The following is a 13,528-nucleotide window of genomic DNA, read 5'->3' as shown; positions in this document are numbered from 1 at the left end:
ATAAAATAGCTTTCTAAGAGGAAATTTGCAAATTCAATTATCCCTACTCAATGAACTACACAGACTATATATATCCATTGCCTCTTCCTCTTATGGTGACTGCCCGAAAGGAGATGAAATATATTTCAGGGACAAGACAAATATTTAGGAAGTTCAAAGGAAAAGTTTCAGAGCACCTTATGCAGCTCCCAATAGAACAAGAAATTTGACCATCTTGCATATTTCCAGTTTTGCTGAAGATTCAACAGAAGATTTGAGAGAAAAGATGAATCATAAAATTGGAAGGGACCATGAAGGTCTTCTAGTCCAACTACCTGCCCAAGGCAGGACCATCCTGAATGTCCAATCTTTTCTTGAAAACCTAGTGATGGAACATCCACAGTTCCAGAAGGCAACCTGTTCCATTGACCAATTGCTCTCACTGTCAGGAAATTTCTCAGTAGCTCCAGGTAGGATCTTTCTTTAATGAGCTACTGTTGCTTCTTGTCCTGCTTTCGGATGCTCAAATCAAGTCAAAAGATCTCTGAGCAGGTGAACTGAGTACGTGTTTAAGTTTGCTTCTTTGGTCAAGGAACTATTTCTTCTTAATTGGGTATTGCTTTTCAGAAGTATCTTCCTATCAACTTTCAAGAAATTCACTTAGCCAACTAGAAAATGCATCATTTTCTTCTTCTGAAATTTGTTTAATAAGCAGTGGGACTGTCTCAGATACTTCTAAAAACTTTTCATCTTATAAAAGTGAGAGTAAAATTCCCCTCTGACTAGCCTCTGAAAAGCCACCCTGCTCTTACTGCTGGGGGAAAGGGGCTAAAGAAGATGCCTGAGATATACATATTCATTTAAATTTTAAAACATTTGTGTTTCACTTCGCATCAACATAATCTTAGAGTGTTTCATAGTAAAATTCAAATATAAAAAATGGTCAGGTTAAAACAACTGATAACATTAAAACATGATATAAAAGGTAAAAGAAATCCTCTAGACATGCTGGACTACAGCTCCTAGGAGTTCCACAGGGAATGCTGAGGAAAATGGGGCTGTAGTCAAGGAAACCTCAAGGACCAGAATATTAGGTACGCAAGGTGGGCTTCCTTCAACATCCGTCTGTCCAAAAGTTATTCTAGAAGGAGTTACTTACGTCGTTCTTTTGCCTCTGTTGCTCCACTGCAAGTTTCAAGGAGTCCAACTCATTTTGAAGGCTGGTGTTTTCTTGTTCTTTCCCAGAAATGCTAAATCCATACAAGAAAAGGCAAAGTCACAGCGATGTAGAAGGGAGTAAAACAGGGACTGTGAAGTACACGCCTGCTTTTGTTTCTTCAACAGAAAAGACAGACAATTGACCTCCCCCGTCCATTGTCAATATATATATTCAGGATTCCACTTTGGATCATGAGAACTAGAAAATCTTCTCTTTTAAAAGTAGGTAGAGGAAGAATCCCATTTCTGATGGATTCAGTTGGAAGCAAGAAGGCAGAAATTGCAAATTACGTTATTAGTTAATCATTCTTAACTTTCTCCTCTGCCTGATGCAAAATTTGGTAAATGGAGACACAGACAGTATAAAGCACGGGTCTCAAACTTGTGGCGTCAAATTGCTGTCACATGACATTTTGCGATGTTTTTCCCATTTGCAGAGCTGGGGTGGGTGTGGCCTGCACATGATGCATCCAGCCCATGAGCCACCAGTTTGACACCCCTGGTATAAAGCATTTTTCTTTTCCCTACTGACTGACTCTCCCTTCCAAGGCCATAAGGTTGCTATTCCATGCATCACCACTAAGTGTAGAAGGCAACATATCATACACCCCATAAATACATCTTATTCTCATAGTAAACCTGATGTTTTTCAAATTAGACTGTTTAATGAGAATTCAGGAAATCTCTGAAATATGTTCTTTCCCTATCTACTTTTCTCCTTAAGTGCCTTTTTTCTAAAGAGTCATTTTGTGTCTAGAAGCCCAAAGTGACACCACAATTAATAGCAACTGTGCACTGAGTGATAAAAGTTTCTTTTGATTTTAGCTTTCAGATGATGGATTTGCCTCCTTTAAGTAGAGATGTTTTGCATTCAGAATTGGTTTTACAAACCATTATGTTGATCCACAAAGTGGACTAAGATCAAGGGAGACTCAAATTCAAATCTCTATGTGCCTATTCTCTGGGTAATTTTCAACAAATTACTCAACTGTTTTACCCCACGTGAGTGTGAGGATAAAACTAGTAAGAAGCCCATCAACATTCTTCTGAGCAATTTGCAGGAAGTATGCCATAGAACTATAATAAATGCCACACAGTTATTACTAAATACATTTAACACATTTGTGCAATTTAATTGGCAACAGCTAAACAGTATTTTAGCAAAATGTTTAACAGAGTGGTGTTACACTGCAACATCACTCTGAGTGCAGAATACATTTTTCTAAAGGATATGAACTGTGCAAGCTTTTATTCACCAGTAAATAAAATGCAAGCTTTCTGCACCACTAGAAACCAATGTCTCTTAACTGTTATAATAAACATAAAGTCATAGATAAAACTAGGAGTATGACAAGTGAATGTCAAATACCAACAATTTTTAAAGGGGCATTTTTAAATGCCAAGGAGGTTATTTTTCCTCACACAAATTGTCAGAACAGCACAGGTGGGACAATATTTTTGTATTATATATCTAGACAGCCAAAAATAATATTGATGTGGTTTTTTTGAAACACGTTTAAGAATGTTTGATTTCAATGCAACAGACCACGTCCAAGGAAACACGAATACACTTATCATTGAAGATAAGTAATTTCTGTACAACTTGTATATTGTTTTTCAAGCAATGGTGTTCAAGGCCACTGCCTTGAGCCATATATCAGCTTCATATATCATGGTACAAACTGCTGAGGCTTATAAAGCTTTCCAGGTTATGCCAGTGAATTTAGACTATGAATACACAATGTAGCTAAATTGGTGAGGAAAGAGAAACTAATGAAGGGAAACGGGAATGAAGCAGCATCCAGAAGAATATTGTGGTTCATACCCATGTAAAAGACATGCTCAAATAAGTTAACAATAACTTACAGCTGTAGAAGTTGCTCATTCCTGATAACCAAAGATTCCTGAAACAGAGGAGCATCAATCACTTAACTGAAATGCAGTGGAAATTTTCCCAGCTTTAACAGTATTTGACATGCAACCATTTGCCACCTCAAAAATTTTCTCTATGCCAGGAGCCTGGAAGCCAATCCATAAATTGCACACAAACGATTAGAGCAACACTTATTGCAATATGTAGATTACTTTTGGACATTTATCTGCTTTTCATGCTAATGCCACCACAGAAGACAGAAGTGTTCTTTCAATTTTCCTGCAGCTAATTTACTTCTGATCAGTTTTATTTTTATCTTTATGGTGTTCTGGGACACCACTGGGCCAGTAGCATTATGATGTGTCAGAATGAGGGATCTTTTTTGTCGTTTAATTCGTTGGGGGGGGGGGAAATTTGGGAAAATCAAAGAGCAAAAATGGGTTCTTGAGTATCTTAAAGCTTTGTGAGGCTCAAGACATATATAAGACCCATTATTCCAATAAATAGACAGGAAAATCCCTTCTTCTTATCTAGCCAAATATGAGATTTGGCTGATAGTTATTTCAATCAGCTAACTGATTTTATTCAAAGTGACTCCTAAGGCAGAGAGCATGCAATACATCTACTTTGTCACTTTTTAACTCTGTTAACGTAGTATTTGGAGAAATACCTGTTTGCTGTTTTCCTGCTTGATTTCTTGAATCTGTGCTCTCAATAACCTATTCTCTTCCTGTACAGCCTGTAAGAGAGGATAATGCTTTAAATCTCTCTGCCCACTTCATAATACCCCTCCCGCTCCTCTTAAAGCCATCACAGGCACCTGCAACTCTTTTCTTTGGAGAGCAACTTCTTTTCCCCTCTCATCTAATAATGCTGCCATTTCTTGCACTTCTTCTTGTTTCTCTCTCAATCTGTGGAACATGGTTTAAAAAAATTACTCATTAAAAAAACAAAAAGAACCCTTTAGCAAATTACTTAAAGCAGAATCGTTTAGCCAGCAAGCAGGGCTGAATGATATGAAAACATTTTTTATGACAGGATTGCTTTTCAGGTTTCCCAACTAATTGTGCTTGTCATGCTTCTTTGACTGCTCTGGCAACCTACTATGCCAGAAACTCTCATTGTTCATTTGAAGATTTATTACCCTGATACAAGAGCAAATCTTCAAGAAAGAGGGCATCACCCAATACAAAAAGTTGCTCCAACCAATACTAATGTCTCTCTTACTCATTCACACTCCAACTGCATCAAGAGTTTACCCCAAGTCAAAATGTGGAAGAATAGATAACGGTGGAGGAAGTCCCACTTTGTTCACTTACATAGCCTCATGATCTTTAATAGAAGCAGCAACAGAAACCTAGCAGGAAAGAGACAGGGGAAAGTTAATGTGACAAAATATCTAAGATCACTTGCTGAGCTTAAAAGCTTTATCAATTATACCTGATGGCATTCTACATTCTTCGAAATCTCATTCTCCTTTTCTTTCAACAATACTTCTACACTCTTCACATACTCCTCTTTCTCCTTCAGTCTGCAAGAGAGAACAAGATAAAAGTTACATTTGTGAGATGGGTGGCTTTTTAAATAAATAAATAGCAGACAATAAATAAAGGCAACATCAGGACCGCTACCTCTGCCTCTGTACAAGGAGGAACAGGAGTAGCACTACCAGAGCCCTGCAAAATGACCTCCAGCGGGCCACAAATGTGCATGTAGCTGCTCAAACGGTCAGAAACAGACTCCATGAGGGTGGTATGAGGGCCCGACGTCCATGGGTGGGGGTTGTGCTTACAGCCCAACACCGTGCAGGACGTTTGGCATTTGCCAGAGAACACCAAGATTGGCACATTCGCTACTGGCGCCCTGTGCTCTTCACAGATGAAAGCAGGTTCACACTGAGCACATGTGACAGAAGTGACAAGGTCTGGAGACGCCGTGGAGAACATTCTGCTGCCTGCAACATTCTTCAGCATGACCAATTTGGCAGTGGGTCAGTAATGGTGTGGGGTGGCATTTCTTTAGGGAGCCGCACAGCCCTTCATGTGCTCGCCAGAGGTAACCTGACTGCCATTAGGTACCGAGATGAGATCCTCAGACTCCTTGTGAGACCATATGCTGGTGCGGTTGGCCCTGGGTTCCTCCTAATGCACGACAATTACAGATAATCAGAGTTGGAAGGGACCTTGTAGGTCATCTAGTCCAACCCCCCGCCCAAGCGGGAGACCCTACACTATTTCTGACAAATGGCAGTCCAAACTCTTCTTGAAAGTCTCAACTGATGGCGCTCCCACAACTTCCGAGGGCAACTTCTGTTCTATTGGTTGATTGTTCTCACTGTCAGAAAGTTTCTCCTTGTTTCCAGGTTAAATCTCTTCTTGTTCAGTTTCCATCCATTATTCCTTGTCTGGCCTACAGGCACTTTAGAAAATAGCTTGACCCCCTCCTCCCTGTGGCAGCCCCTCAAATATTGGAAGACTGCTATCATGTCTCCCCTGGTCCTTCTCTTTACTAGACTAGCCAAGCCCAGTTCCTGCAACCGTTCGTTGTATGTTTTAGCCTCCAGTCCCCTAATCATCCTGGTTGCTTTTCTCTGTACTATTTCTAGAGTCTCAACATCTTTTTTATAATGTGGTGACCAAAACTGGATGCAGTACTCTTGGTGTGGTCTTATTAAGGCTTTATAGAGTGGTATTAGTACTTCCCTTGATCTGGACTGTATCCCTCTGTTAATACAACGTAGGATTGCATTAGCTTTTTTGGCGACTGCTGTACACTGCTTGCTCAAATTTAGCTGGTTGTCTACTAAGACTCCAAGATTCCTCTCACAGTTACTGCTAGTGAGCCTGGCTTCACCCAGTCTGTATGTGTACTTTTGGTTTTTCTTGCCTAAGTGTAGGACTTTACTTTTCTCTATATTGAACTTCATTTTATTAGATATGGCCCAGTGTTCTAGCCTGTCAAGATCCATCTGGACTTCTTCACATTCCTTCTTGAGTGCTAGCTATTCCTGCCAGCTTAGTATCATCTGCAAATTTGGTAAGTTCTCCTTCTATTCCCTCATCTAAGTCATAAATGAAGATATTGAAGAGTACTGGGCCTAAGACGGAACCTTGTGGCACCCCACTGCTTACTTCCCTCCATGTAGACTTAGACACATTAAGGACTACTCATTGAGTACGGTTTGCCAGCCAGTTGCGAATCCATCTAGTGGTGGTGCTATCTATTCCACTTTTTTCTAGCTTACTAAGAAGTAGGTTGTGGTCGAACTTTATCAAATGCCTTGTTGAAATTTAAATATATTATCTCCACAGTATTTTGCTGGTCTAATTTAGTCACTGTGTTGAAGAATGAAATAAGATTGGTTTGGCATGATCTGTTTTTAACAAACCTGTGCTGACTGCTAGTTATTACTTTACTTGTTTCTAGATGTTGGCAGATCTGTTTTTTTTATTATCTTTTCCAGTATCTTCCCAGGTATTGATGTTAGGCTGATTGGTCTATAGTTTCCTGGGTCTGTTTTTTTTCCTTTTTTGAAGATGGGAACCACATCAGCTCTTTTCCAGTCCTCTGGTAGTTCCATGGTGCTCTTGGATTTTTGAAAGATATGGTGCAGTGGTTCGGAGATGACCTCTGCGAGCTCCTTTAAAACTCTGGGATGTAATCCATCAGGCCCCGGTGATTTGTTTTCATCAAGATCAGACAGGTATTCTCTTACTATTTTTTTTTGCTTATTTTAACTTTTATTTCTGGTCTGTCTTTTACAGTTATGTTTTTGGTGGGTTGAGCTATAGTTTCTTTTTGTGTGAAGACAGATGCAAAGAATGAGTTAAGCAGTTCTGCTTTCTCTCTGTTGCCTGTTTCTTCCTTGCCATCTTCTGGCCTGGCTTGCTATGGACTGGCCTGCCCGTTCCCCAGACCTGAATCCAATTGAGCACATCTAGGACATCATATCTTGCTCCATCCACCAACGCCACGTTGCACCACAGACTGTCCAGGAGTTGGGGGATGCTTTAGTCCAGGTGTGGGAGGAGATCCCTCAGGAGACCATCCTCCACCTCATCAGGAGCATGCCCTGGCGTTGTAGGGAGGTCATACAGGCACGTGGAGGCCACACACACTACTGAGCCTCATTTTGATTTGTTTTAAGGACATTACATCAAAGTTGGATCATCCTATAGTTTTTTCCACTTGGATTTTGAGTGTAACTCCAAATCCAGACGTCCATGGGTTGTTAAATTTGATTTCCATTGATCATTTGTGTGTGATTTTGTTGTCAGCACATTCAATTATGTAATGAACAAAGTATTTAATAAGAATATTTCATTCATTCAGATCTAGGATGTCTTATTTTTGTGTTCCCTTTATTTTTTTGAGCAGTGTATTTGGTGCTGGTGTGGGAGTTCCAGGGGTTACAGTTCTTACATTCCTATAATTACAATGCCCTGGAAGAGAAATCTTGCACAGTTCGTGAGTTCCTGAAGTAGCCTTGAGCCACTTACACATAATTATTGCTTTGAATACACAAATATGTATTAAATTCAGTTTTCATATCAGAGCAAATGAGATCTTTGAATGAAGGACATTAACTACTATACTTTGTTGTACAAATCACTTCCTGAACAGACTACAGATTATGGCATTCCTGAATTCTGCAAGGGCAGAGCACCTTCTAGCGCAATCCACTACTAGTATCTAATGCATTCATAAAATTTTCAAACAGCACTAGACGTTTCCTTGAAGATTTGCCAAGAATTGTCCTATGCATCTATTCTTATTTAGAGTGACTGGATCCTTTAAAGATAGAATAGTGGGACAAATCCTGCATACCAGCTGCTGTGTTTGTGGGTTTCTTCATGGGAAATGTCACTCATATCTACTCTAGTCTGGAAACCAATAGGGTAGAGTCTACTGTGGGGAATCCAGCATTTTCTGTCAAAATCTGGGATTCTTATGAATTCACACAATTGATGAACTATAAAAGATGGTTTGTAGTATGAGCTATGCCACCATTGGATTAGATCCATGCCCCACTTGGCTTTTTGGGTAACCAGAGAAGATATGGGTGGCTGTATATGGCAGGTGAGTAATGTTTTCTTGAAGGAAAATTGTCAATGTCTTTAAAAGAAGTGGTGCTAAAGCCTCTCTTGGCATCTCTTCAACCTATCACACATGACATACTTCCCTTCTAGCAGTACCTAATTTCCAAAGGAGATAGACTAATTATCCTGACCAACAGATAATTGCAGTTGTTGTGGTAGGCTGTTTTAATATCTTTACATGCTGTTAAAATAATAACTTTGATTTTAGTTACCTAACCTCTAATCAGAGACTTATCATAGCCTCACCATAGTTTTCCAATTCTCAATTATGCAACAACTGTTCATGATAAACATGATTAAAATTAGAACTATATTGTATCAGAATTCTATTTAAAAAGACTCCTAGAAAACACCTAAATTCTTATGAGAAAGTCTTACTGTTTTTGAAGATCTTCAACTTCCTGAACAAATGACACCTACAGAAAAAATATACATATATGTAGTCAAAAGAAATGTGCAGAATAATGATAAACCATAAGTTCATGTGCGGTGGGGAAATAAGATAGCAAGCCATAATACAGTGCTAATATCAAATATATACAGTTGTCTTTTGGAATACTTTGACACTTCTGTAAAATGTTACTCCTGGGAATTTAATTAAATGCAGTCAGACTATTTTAAAAAAGAGCATTTTTGTAAGACTACAAATGTTTTCTGGAAGACAAAAGAAATAATGGGCAATAATGAAAAGGTCTTGAAACAATATGTCCCTTGACTTCCAGAAATCAAACTAAACTTTTTCTGAAACCAACCAAGCTGGTAGCCAGCACAACACCTTATGGCACTGAATTTTAAAATTGAACTACATGTTATTTGAAAAAGAATATTTTTATCTTGATTCTTCTAGGATTCTTCTATTTATTGAGTGATCCCCATTTCCTGTATTTTAGGAAGGAGGAAATAGTTTTTCCTTGCTGACTTTATCGATCCATGCATAATCCTGTACACCTCAATCCTGAACCTTCTCAGTTGCCTTGTTAGACTAAAAAGCCTGCAATAGCACAACTTTTCATCATTAGGAAGCTATTCTATCCCTTGATTATCTTAATTGCCTTCTTCTAAACTTTCTCTAGCTCTATTATATCCTTTTTGGGTTTGTGACCACCAGAATTGCATACAATATTCCAGATGCAGTTGCACTATTGACTTATATAAGTGTATTACAATATTGGCATCTCTAAATACCATTTAGAGTAGCTGTTTTCTTAAAATTCTTCTTGGATGACATCTCTAGCATTTCTGTGAGTCTTCAGAAGTATAATTCATGGAAATACTAGGTCTATCTTTTAAATAAAAATATATTATATTTCTCAGTTTTTCTAAGACCTCAAGGTAGCTTTCATGGAATCTTAATTTTATGTTGCAATAAAGATAGTGAAGTAGGCTAGACTGAGAAAGATTGACTGACATATAGTCAATGATTTTTGAGCCCTCCCAATCCAAGTTCAACATTATAGTCACCAGATCACCTTGACTGAGACGGTAAACAATAACAACAATGACAATGATGTTAGGAGCTTGAGTTGATGAATTAAATTTGCATATGGCAAAAAATGATTGTTCTTTAGATGATGTTTTCATAACGATTACATGATGTAGATGTAGACAAGACATATTATCTTAGGAAATGTCTTCCTCCTATTGCATACACTTAACCTTTTCTAAGATTTTTGGGGGAATATAGAACTGCTTAACATTAGCAGAGGCCATGTCCTTTAAAATTCAGCAACGTACTCCTAATCGAATTGAAATATCAATTAAATACTGCAATCCTATATGATTCATTGTTTTAAGTGTCAAAGCAAAAACTGAAATAAAACTTTTTTTACTGAGAGTTAACAAACAAGCACTTAGATGTGGAGGGAGGAACAATGGCAAGTAAAATACACCCAGCTTCTAGCTCATAACGGCTTTACCTGAGTGTCCTTCTCAAGCTGGGCCTTTCTTAGTTCTTCTTTCACAGCCTCTATTTCCTGTTCCAAAGCCTTTTCAATGACAAAACATACAAAATTGTACAATGGAGACAACACAAAATGAGAATGTTACAAAAAGAAATTTGACTAAAATGCAGTGCAGGGGCAAACACTCTCACAAGTTAATGCCACAAATAATGGAGCATCAACATACAAATGATCCAATACTTACCCCAAGAGTTTTCTCCTTGGTTGCAACTTTAAGGGCTTCAGCTTGAAGCAGTTCCTCCACAGATTTGATCTTTCCATCTTTTTCACTAATTCTTTAGCAAGGCATAAAATTGAAAATGCAGATATAAAGAGTGTATTTTAGAAAGTAAACTTTAAATTTATAAGTTCTTATACAACTTAGAACTCTTAAGAAAGAGCTTAATCAGGAAGCAGTTTGTAAATGCCGGGTGGTGGAAAGCAACTAATATTTCTACAACAGTAATTGGGTTTAATAAATACAATAGCAAACAAAAACCTAGATATGGAAGAACTAATAATGCTTGATAGTAAAGAAATATCAGGTTTATTCCATTTAAAAGAAACATTTATTTTGACATATCTCAGTGTGCTTTTGTATACAGTAACAGACAGTATCTGGAAAATCCATTTCAAAAAGTGCATGTAGGAAATATTCATACTTATTGAAAGAGTACTTAAAGTTCAGCCATAGCTATTTTAGGGCATTTTAAAATTGTTCCAATAATGAATTTCAAATTAGAACAGAACCGAATACTTTATTTAGCCAAATATAATTAGACACACAAGGAATTTGCCTCTGGTGCAGAAGCTCTCAGTGAACATGCAAAGCAAAAGAACTATCATCATCATCATGCCAATAAAAGGAGAAGGAAGTAAAGATCATCATCAGAGTAAGTGATAATACTACAGCCATACTACATGGGTCCCTGTGTCTAGTTGCTTTGGCATGCAATGCCCTGTAATGCTGTCCCGAGGGGAGGAGTTGAAACACTTTATGTCCAGGATGTGAGGAGTCTGTAGATATCTTCTCAGCTCTCCTTCTAGCCTGCACAGTATACATGTCTTCTATGGAATGTAAGCTGGTTGCAATTACTCTTTCTGCGATCTTAATTATCCATTGGAGTCTGTAACTGGTTGCGGTACCAAACCAGACAGTTATAGAAGGATAAATAACAGGCTCAATAATTTCAATAACAGGCTCAATAATTGTATCAACAGCCCCCGGGGCAATCTGAACCTCCTGAGCTGACGCAAGAAGAACATTCTTTGTTATGCCTTTTTAAAATGATGATTCTAATATTAACTGTCCATTTCAAGTCCTGGGAGATTGCAGAACCCAAAAACTTTACTGCTGATACTGTGCTGTCAAATATAGTTAAGAGATAGAAGAAAAGAAGGGCTCCTCCTAAAATTCACTCTCATCTCTACAGTTTTTAAGCATGTGCAGCTCCAGATTGTTCCAGCTGTAGCACACGGCCAGTTGTTTAACATCCCATCTATATGCAGACTCATCACTTTCTTGAATCAGGTCAATGACCATTGTGTCATCTGGAGACTTCAGTACTTTAACAGAGGGTTGTAATCATTGGTATAGAGAAGAGCAACCAAAAGAGCATATAGCCCTGAAGGGTGCCTGTGCCAGTTGCCCATGTAATTTTCCTAACTTCACCTATCTGTTAAAAAGCTTATGATCCACCTAGAAGTATGAACAGACACAGTGAGCTGAATCAGTTATTATTTCTTCAATCTACAATTAAGAGTAGGATTAATGCGGGGTGTGGGCTTGGGGGAGAGATAGACCACTACCTGAACAAAAATCTTTTGTTCACAGAAAAATTCACAGATCAAATATTTAGGTGACTGGAGATTTTTTTAAATGTAAAAAGGTATACTTTCTTGGAGTGAGGTAAATGTTGGGATACCAAATGCAACATTCATTTTATATATGATATAGTTCAGAATTTTAAAGTCAATATTTATCCATTTTAATTTCAAATAGTAACAAAATGTAAACATTAAGAATGTATTAAAATTGAAGTCATGCTGCTACTTACACCCTTTGCAGGTCTTCTACCAAGGATGCAAATGATACCTTTGGGGAAAAAGGTAAAAATATATCGGCATTTAATAGGAAAAATTCAAATCACTTTGAGTGGATGCTTCAAAGGATAATAATGATTACCTGGCACAAATGAAGCTAGTTTTTATTAATTGTGAAATTAATTAATAAACGAATTGCTTTATTGATCTACTAAGATAAATTAGTAATAGAATTACAACTGTATTTGTAGTATTGTAATTATAATTACAAAACAAATTAACTCCATAGATTTTTTTATGAAAAATATGGTGTATGACACATTTGAATCCCACTGGAATCCAGTTTTTCTTTCTTTCTGATTTTTGGAACATGGGCCCTAGAAGCAGTATATTAGGAATGATGGACATATATCCTACCACCAAGCAATTTTATTTAATACAGACTGGTGTCTGAAATGAACTTACATTCCAAGCGTAACCCTTGAACACAGCTTAGCTTACAATACAAATTCCCTGCCTGGTAACATTAACTAGCAACCAGAGTATTGTGCCTTCCTCAAAATGTCAATAATATTTTAGAACTGCAGTAACATCTCTACCATGTATCTTCTACATAAAAGATATAATGCAGAGTCTAGCTGGCTTTTGGGTGCAAAAAAAACCCCTCACAGGATATAATAAAGCAAGATGTGGGAACAACTATCAAATTAGAGTAGGGACATTACAATCCAAAAGTTTCAAGCAAAATTCTCCAGACATACAACAAATATGTTTATAAATCAACTATATAGGCTACTTAACTGATAATAACTTTGGATAGTGTACAAAGTAAGAGCAATCAAAACAATGTAAAACAAAGGAAACTAGTATTCCCACAGGGGACTCATTTCCTAACCTAGCATCTGGGGGAAAAGTCAGATCTTCAAAGCTAATTTAAACAAAACATTGTTACGGCACTGCAATTCTCCAGTGGGATACTGTTATAATTAGCAAGATACTAATAGATGAAAAACGTTATACCATAGTTATAATTACCAGCAATCCATTTGAAGATGGATTTTTTTAAAAAAAAAACTTCTGATAAGATATACCTGCTCAGTCTGTACTTTCCGAAGATTTTCAACTTCATTTTTCAGGGATAAGTTGTCTGTTCTCAATGCCTTTACAAACAAAACAGTTTCTATATTGAAGAGTTACAACACTGCTACTGATCTTTAAATAATAATAATTGTTGCTATTAATTAAATTTATATGCTGCCCAACTCCCAGTGACACAATAATTTATACATTATATAATTTATAAACTATTTTTATACTTTATAAATTATTTAAAACATTAAAACTAGACATTAAAAACAAGAAACAATAAGGAAGAT

General features: G+C 37.3%; 1 protein-coding gene across 50 annotated transcripts in view; it reads right to left on the bottom strand.

Moving 5' to 3' along the window:
- The window catches only part of KTN1 (kinectin 1), a 101,440-nt gene that overhangs the window by 25,869 nt on the left and 62,043 nt on the right, over positions 1-13,528 (bottom strand). For all 50 annotated transcript variants that reach the window (XM_026698680.2, XM_026698678.2, XM_087922376.1 and 47 more), the window contains 11 exons: positions 13,244-13,312; positions 12,167-12,204; positions 10,315-10,405; positions 10,086-10,154; positions 8,548-8,585; positions 4,511-4,601; positions 4,390-4,427; positions 3,891-3,981; positions 3,741-3,809; positions 3,064-3,101; positions 1,139-1,229 (listed from right to left, as the gene is read on the bottom strand). In XM_026698680.2, coding sequence (XP_026554465.1) covers positions 1,139-1,229; positions 3,064-3,101; positions 3,741-3,809; positions 3,891-3,981; positions 4,390-4,427; positions 4,511-4,601; positions 8,548-8,585; positions 10,086-10,154; positions 10,315-10,405; positions 12,167-12,204; positions 13,244-13,312 — 723 coding nt within the window. The remainder of the gene's footprint in view (positions 1-1,138; positions 1,230-3,063; positions 3,102-3,740; positions 3,810-3,890; positions 3,982-4,389; positions 4,428-4,510; positions 4,602-8,547; positions 8,586-10,085; positions 10,155-10,314; positions 10,406-12,166; positions 12,205-13,243; positions 13,313-13,528) is intronic.

The sequence above is a fragment of the Pseudonaja textilis genome, chromosome 1 (genome assembly GCF_049901715.1).
Source record: "Pseudonaja textilis isolate UNSWEBS1 chromosome 1, rPseTex1.2, whole genome shotgun sequence".
Classification (NCBI taxonomy): Eukaryota; Metazoa; Chordata; class Lepidosauria; order Squamata; family Elapidae; genus Pseudonaja; species Pseudonaja textilis.
This window is presented reverse-complemented; position numbering and strand designations above follow the sequence as displayed.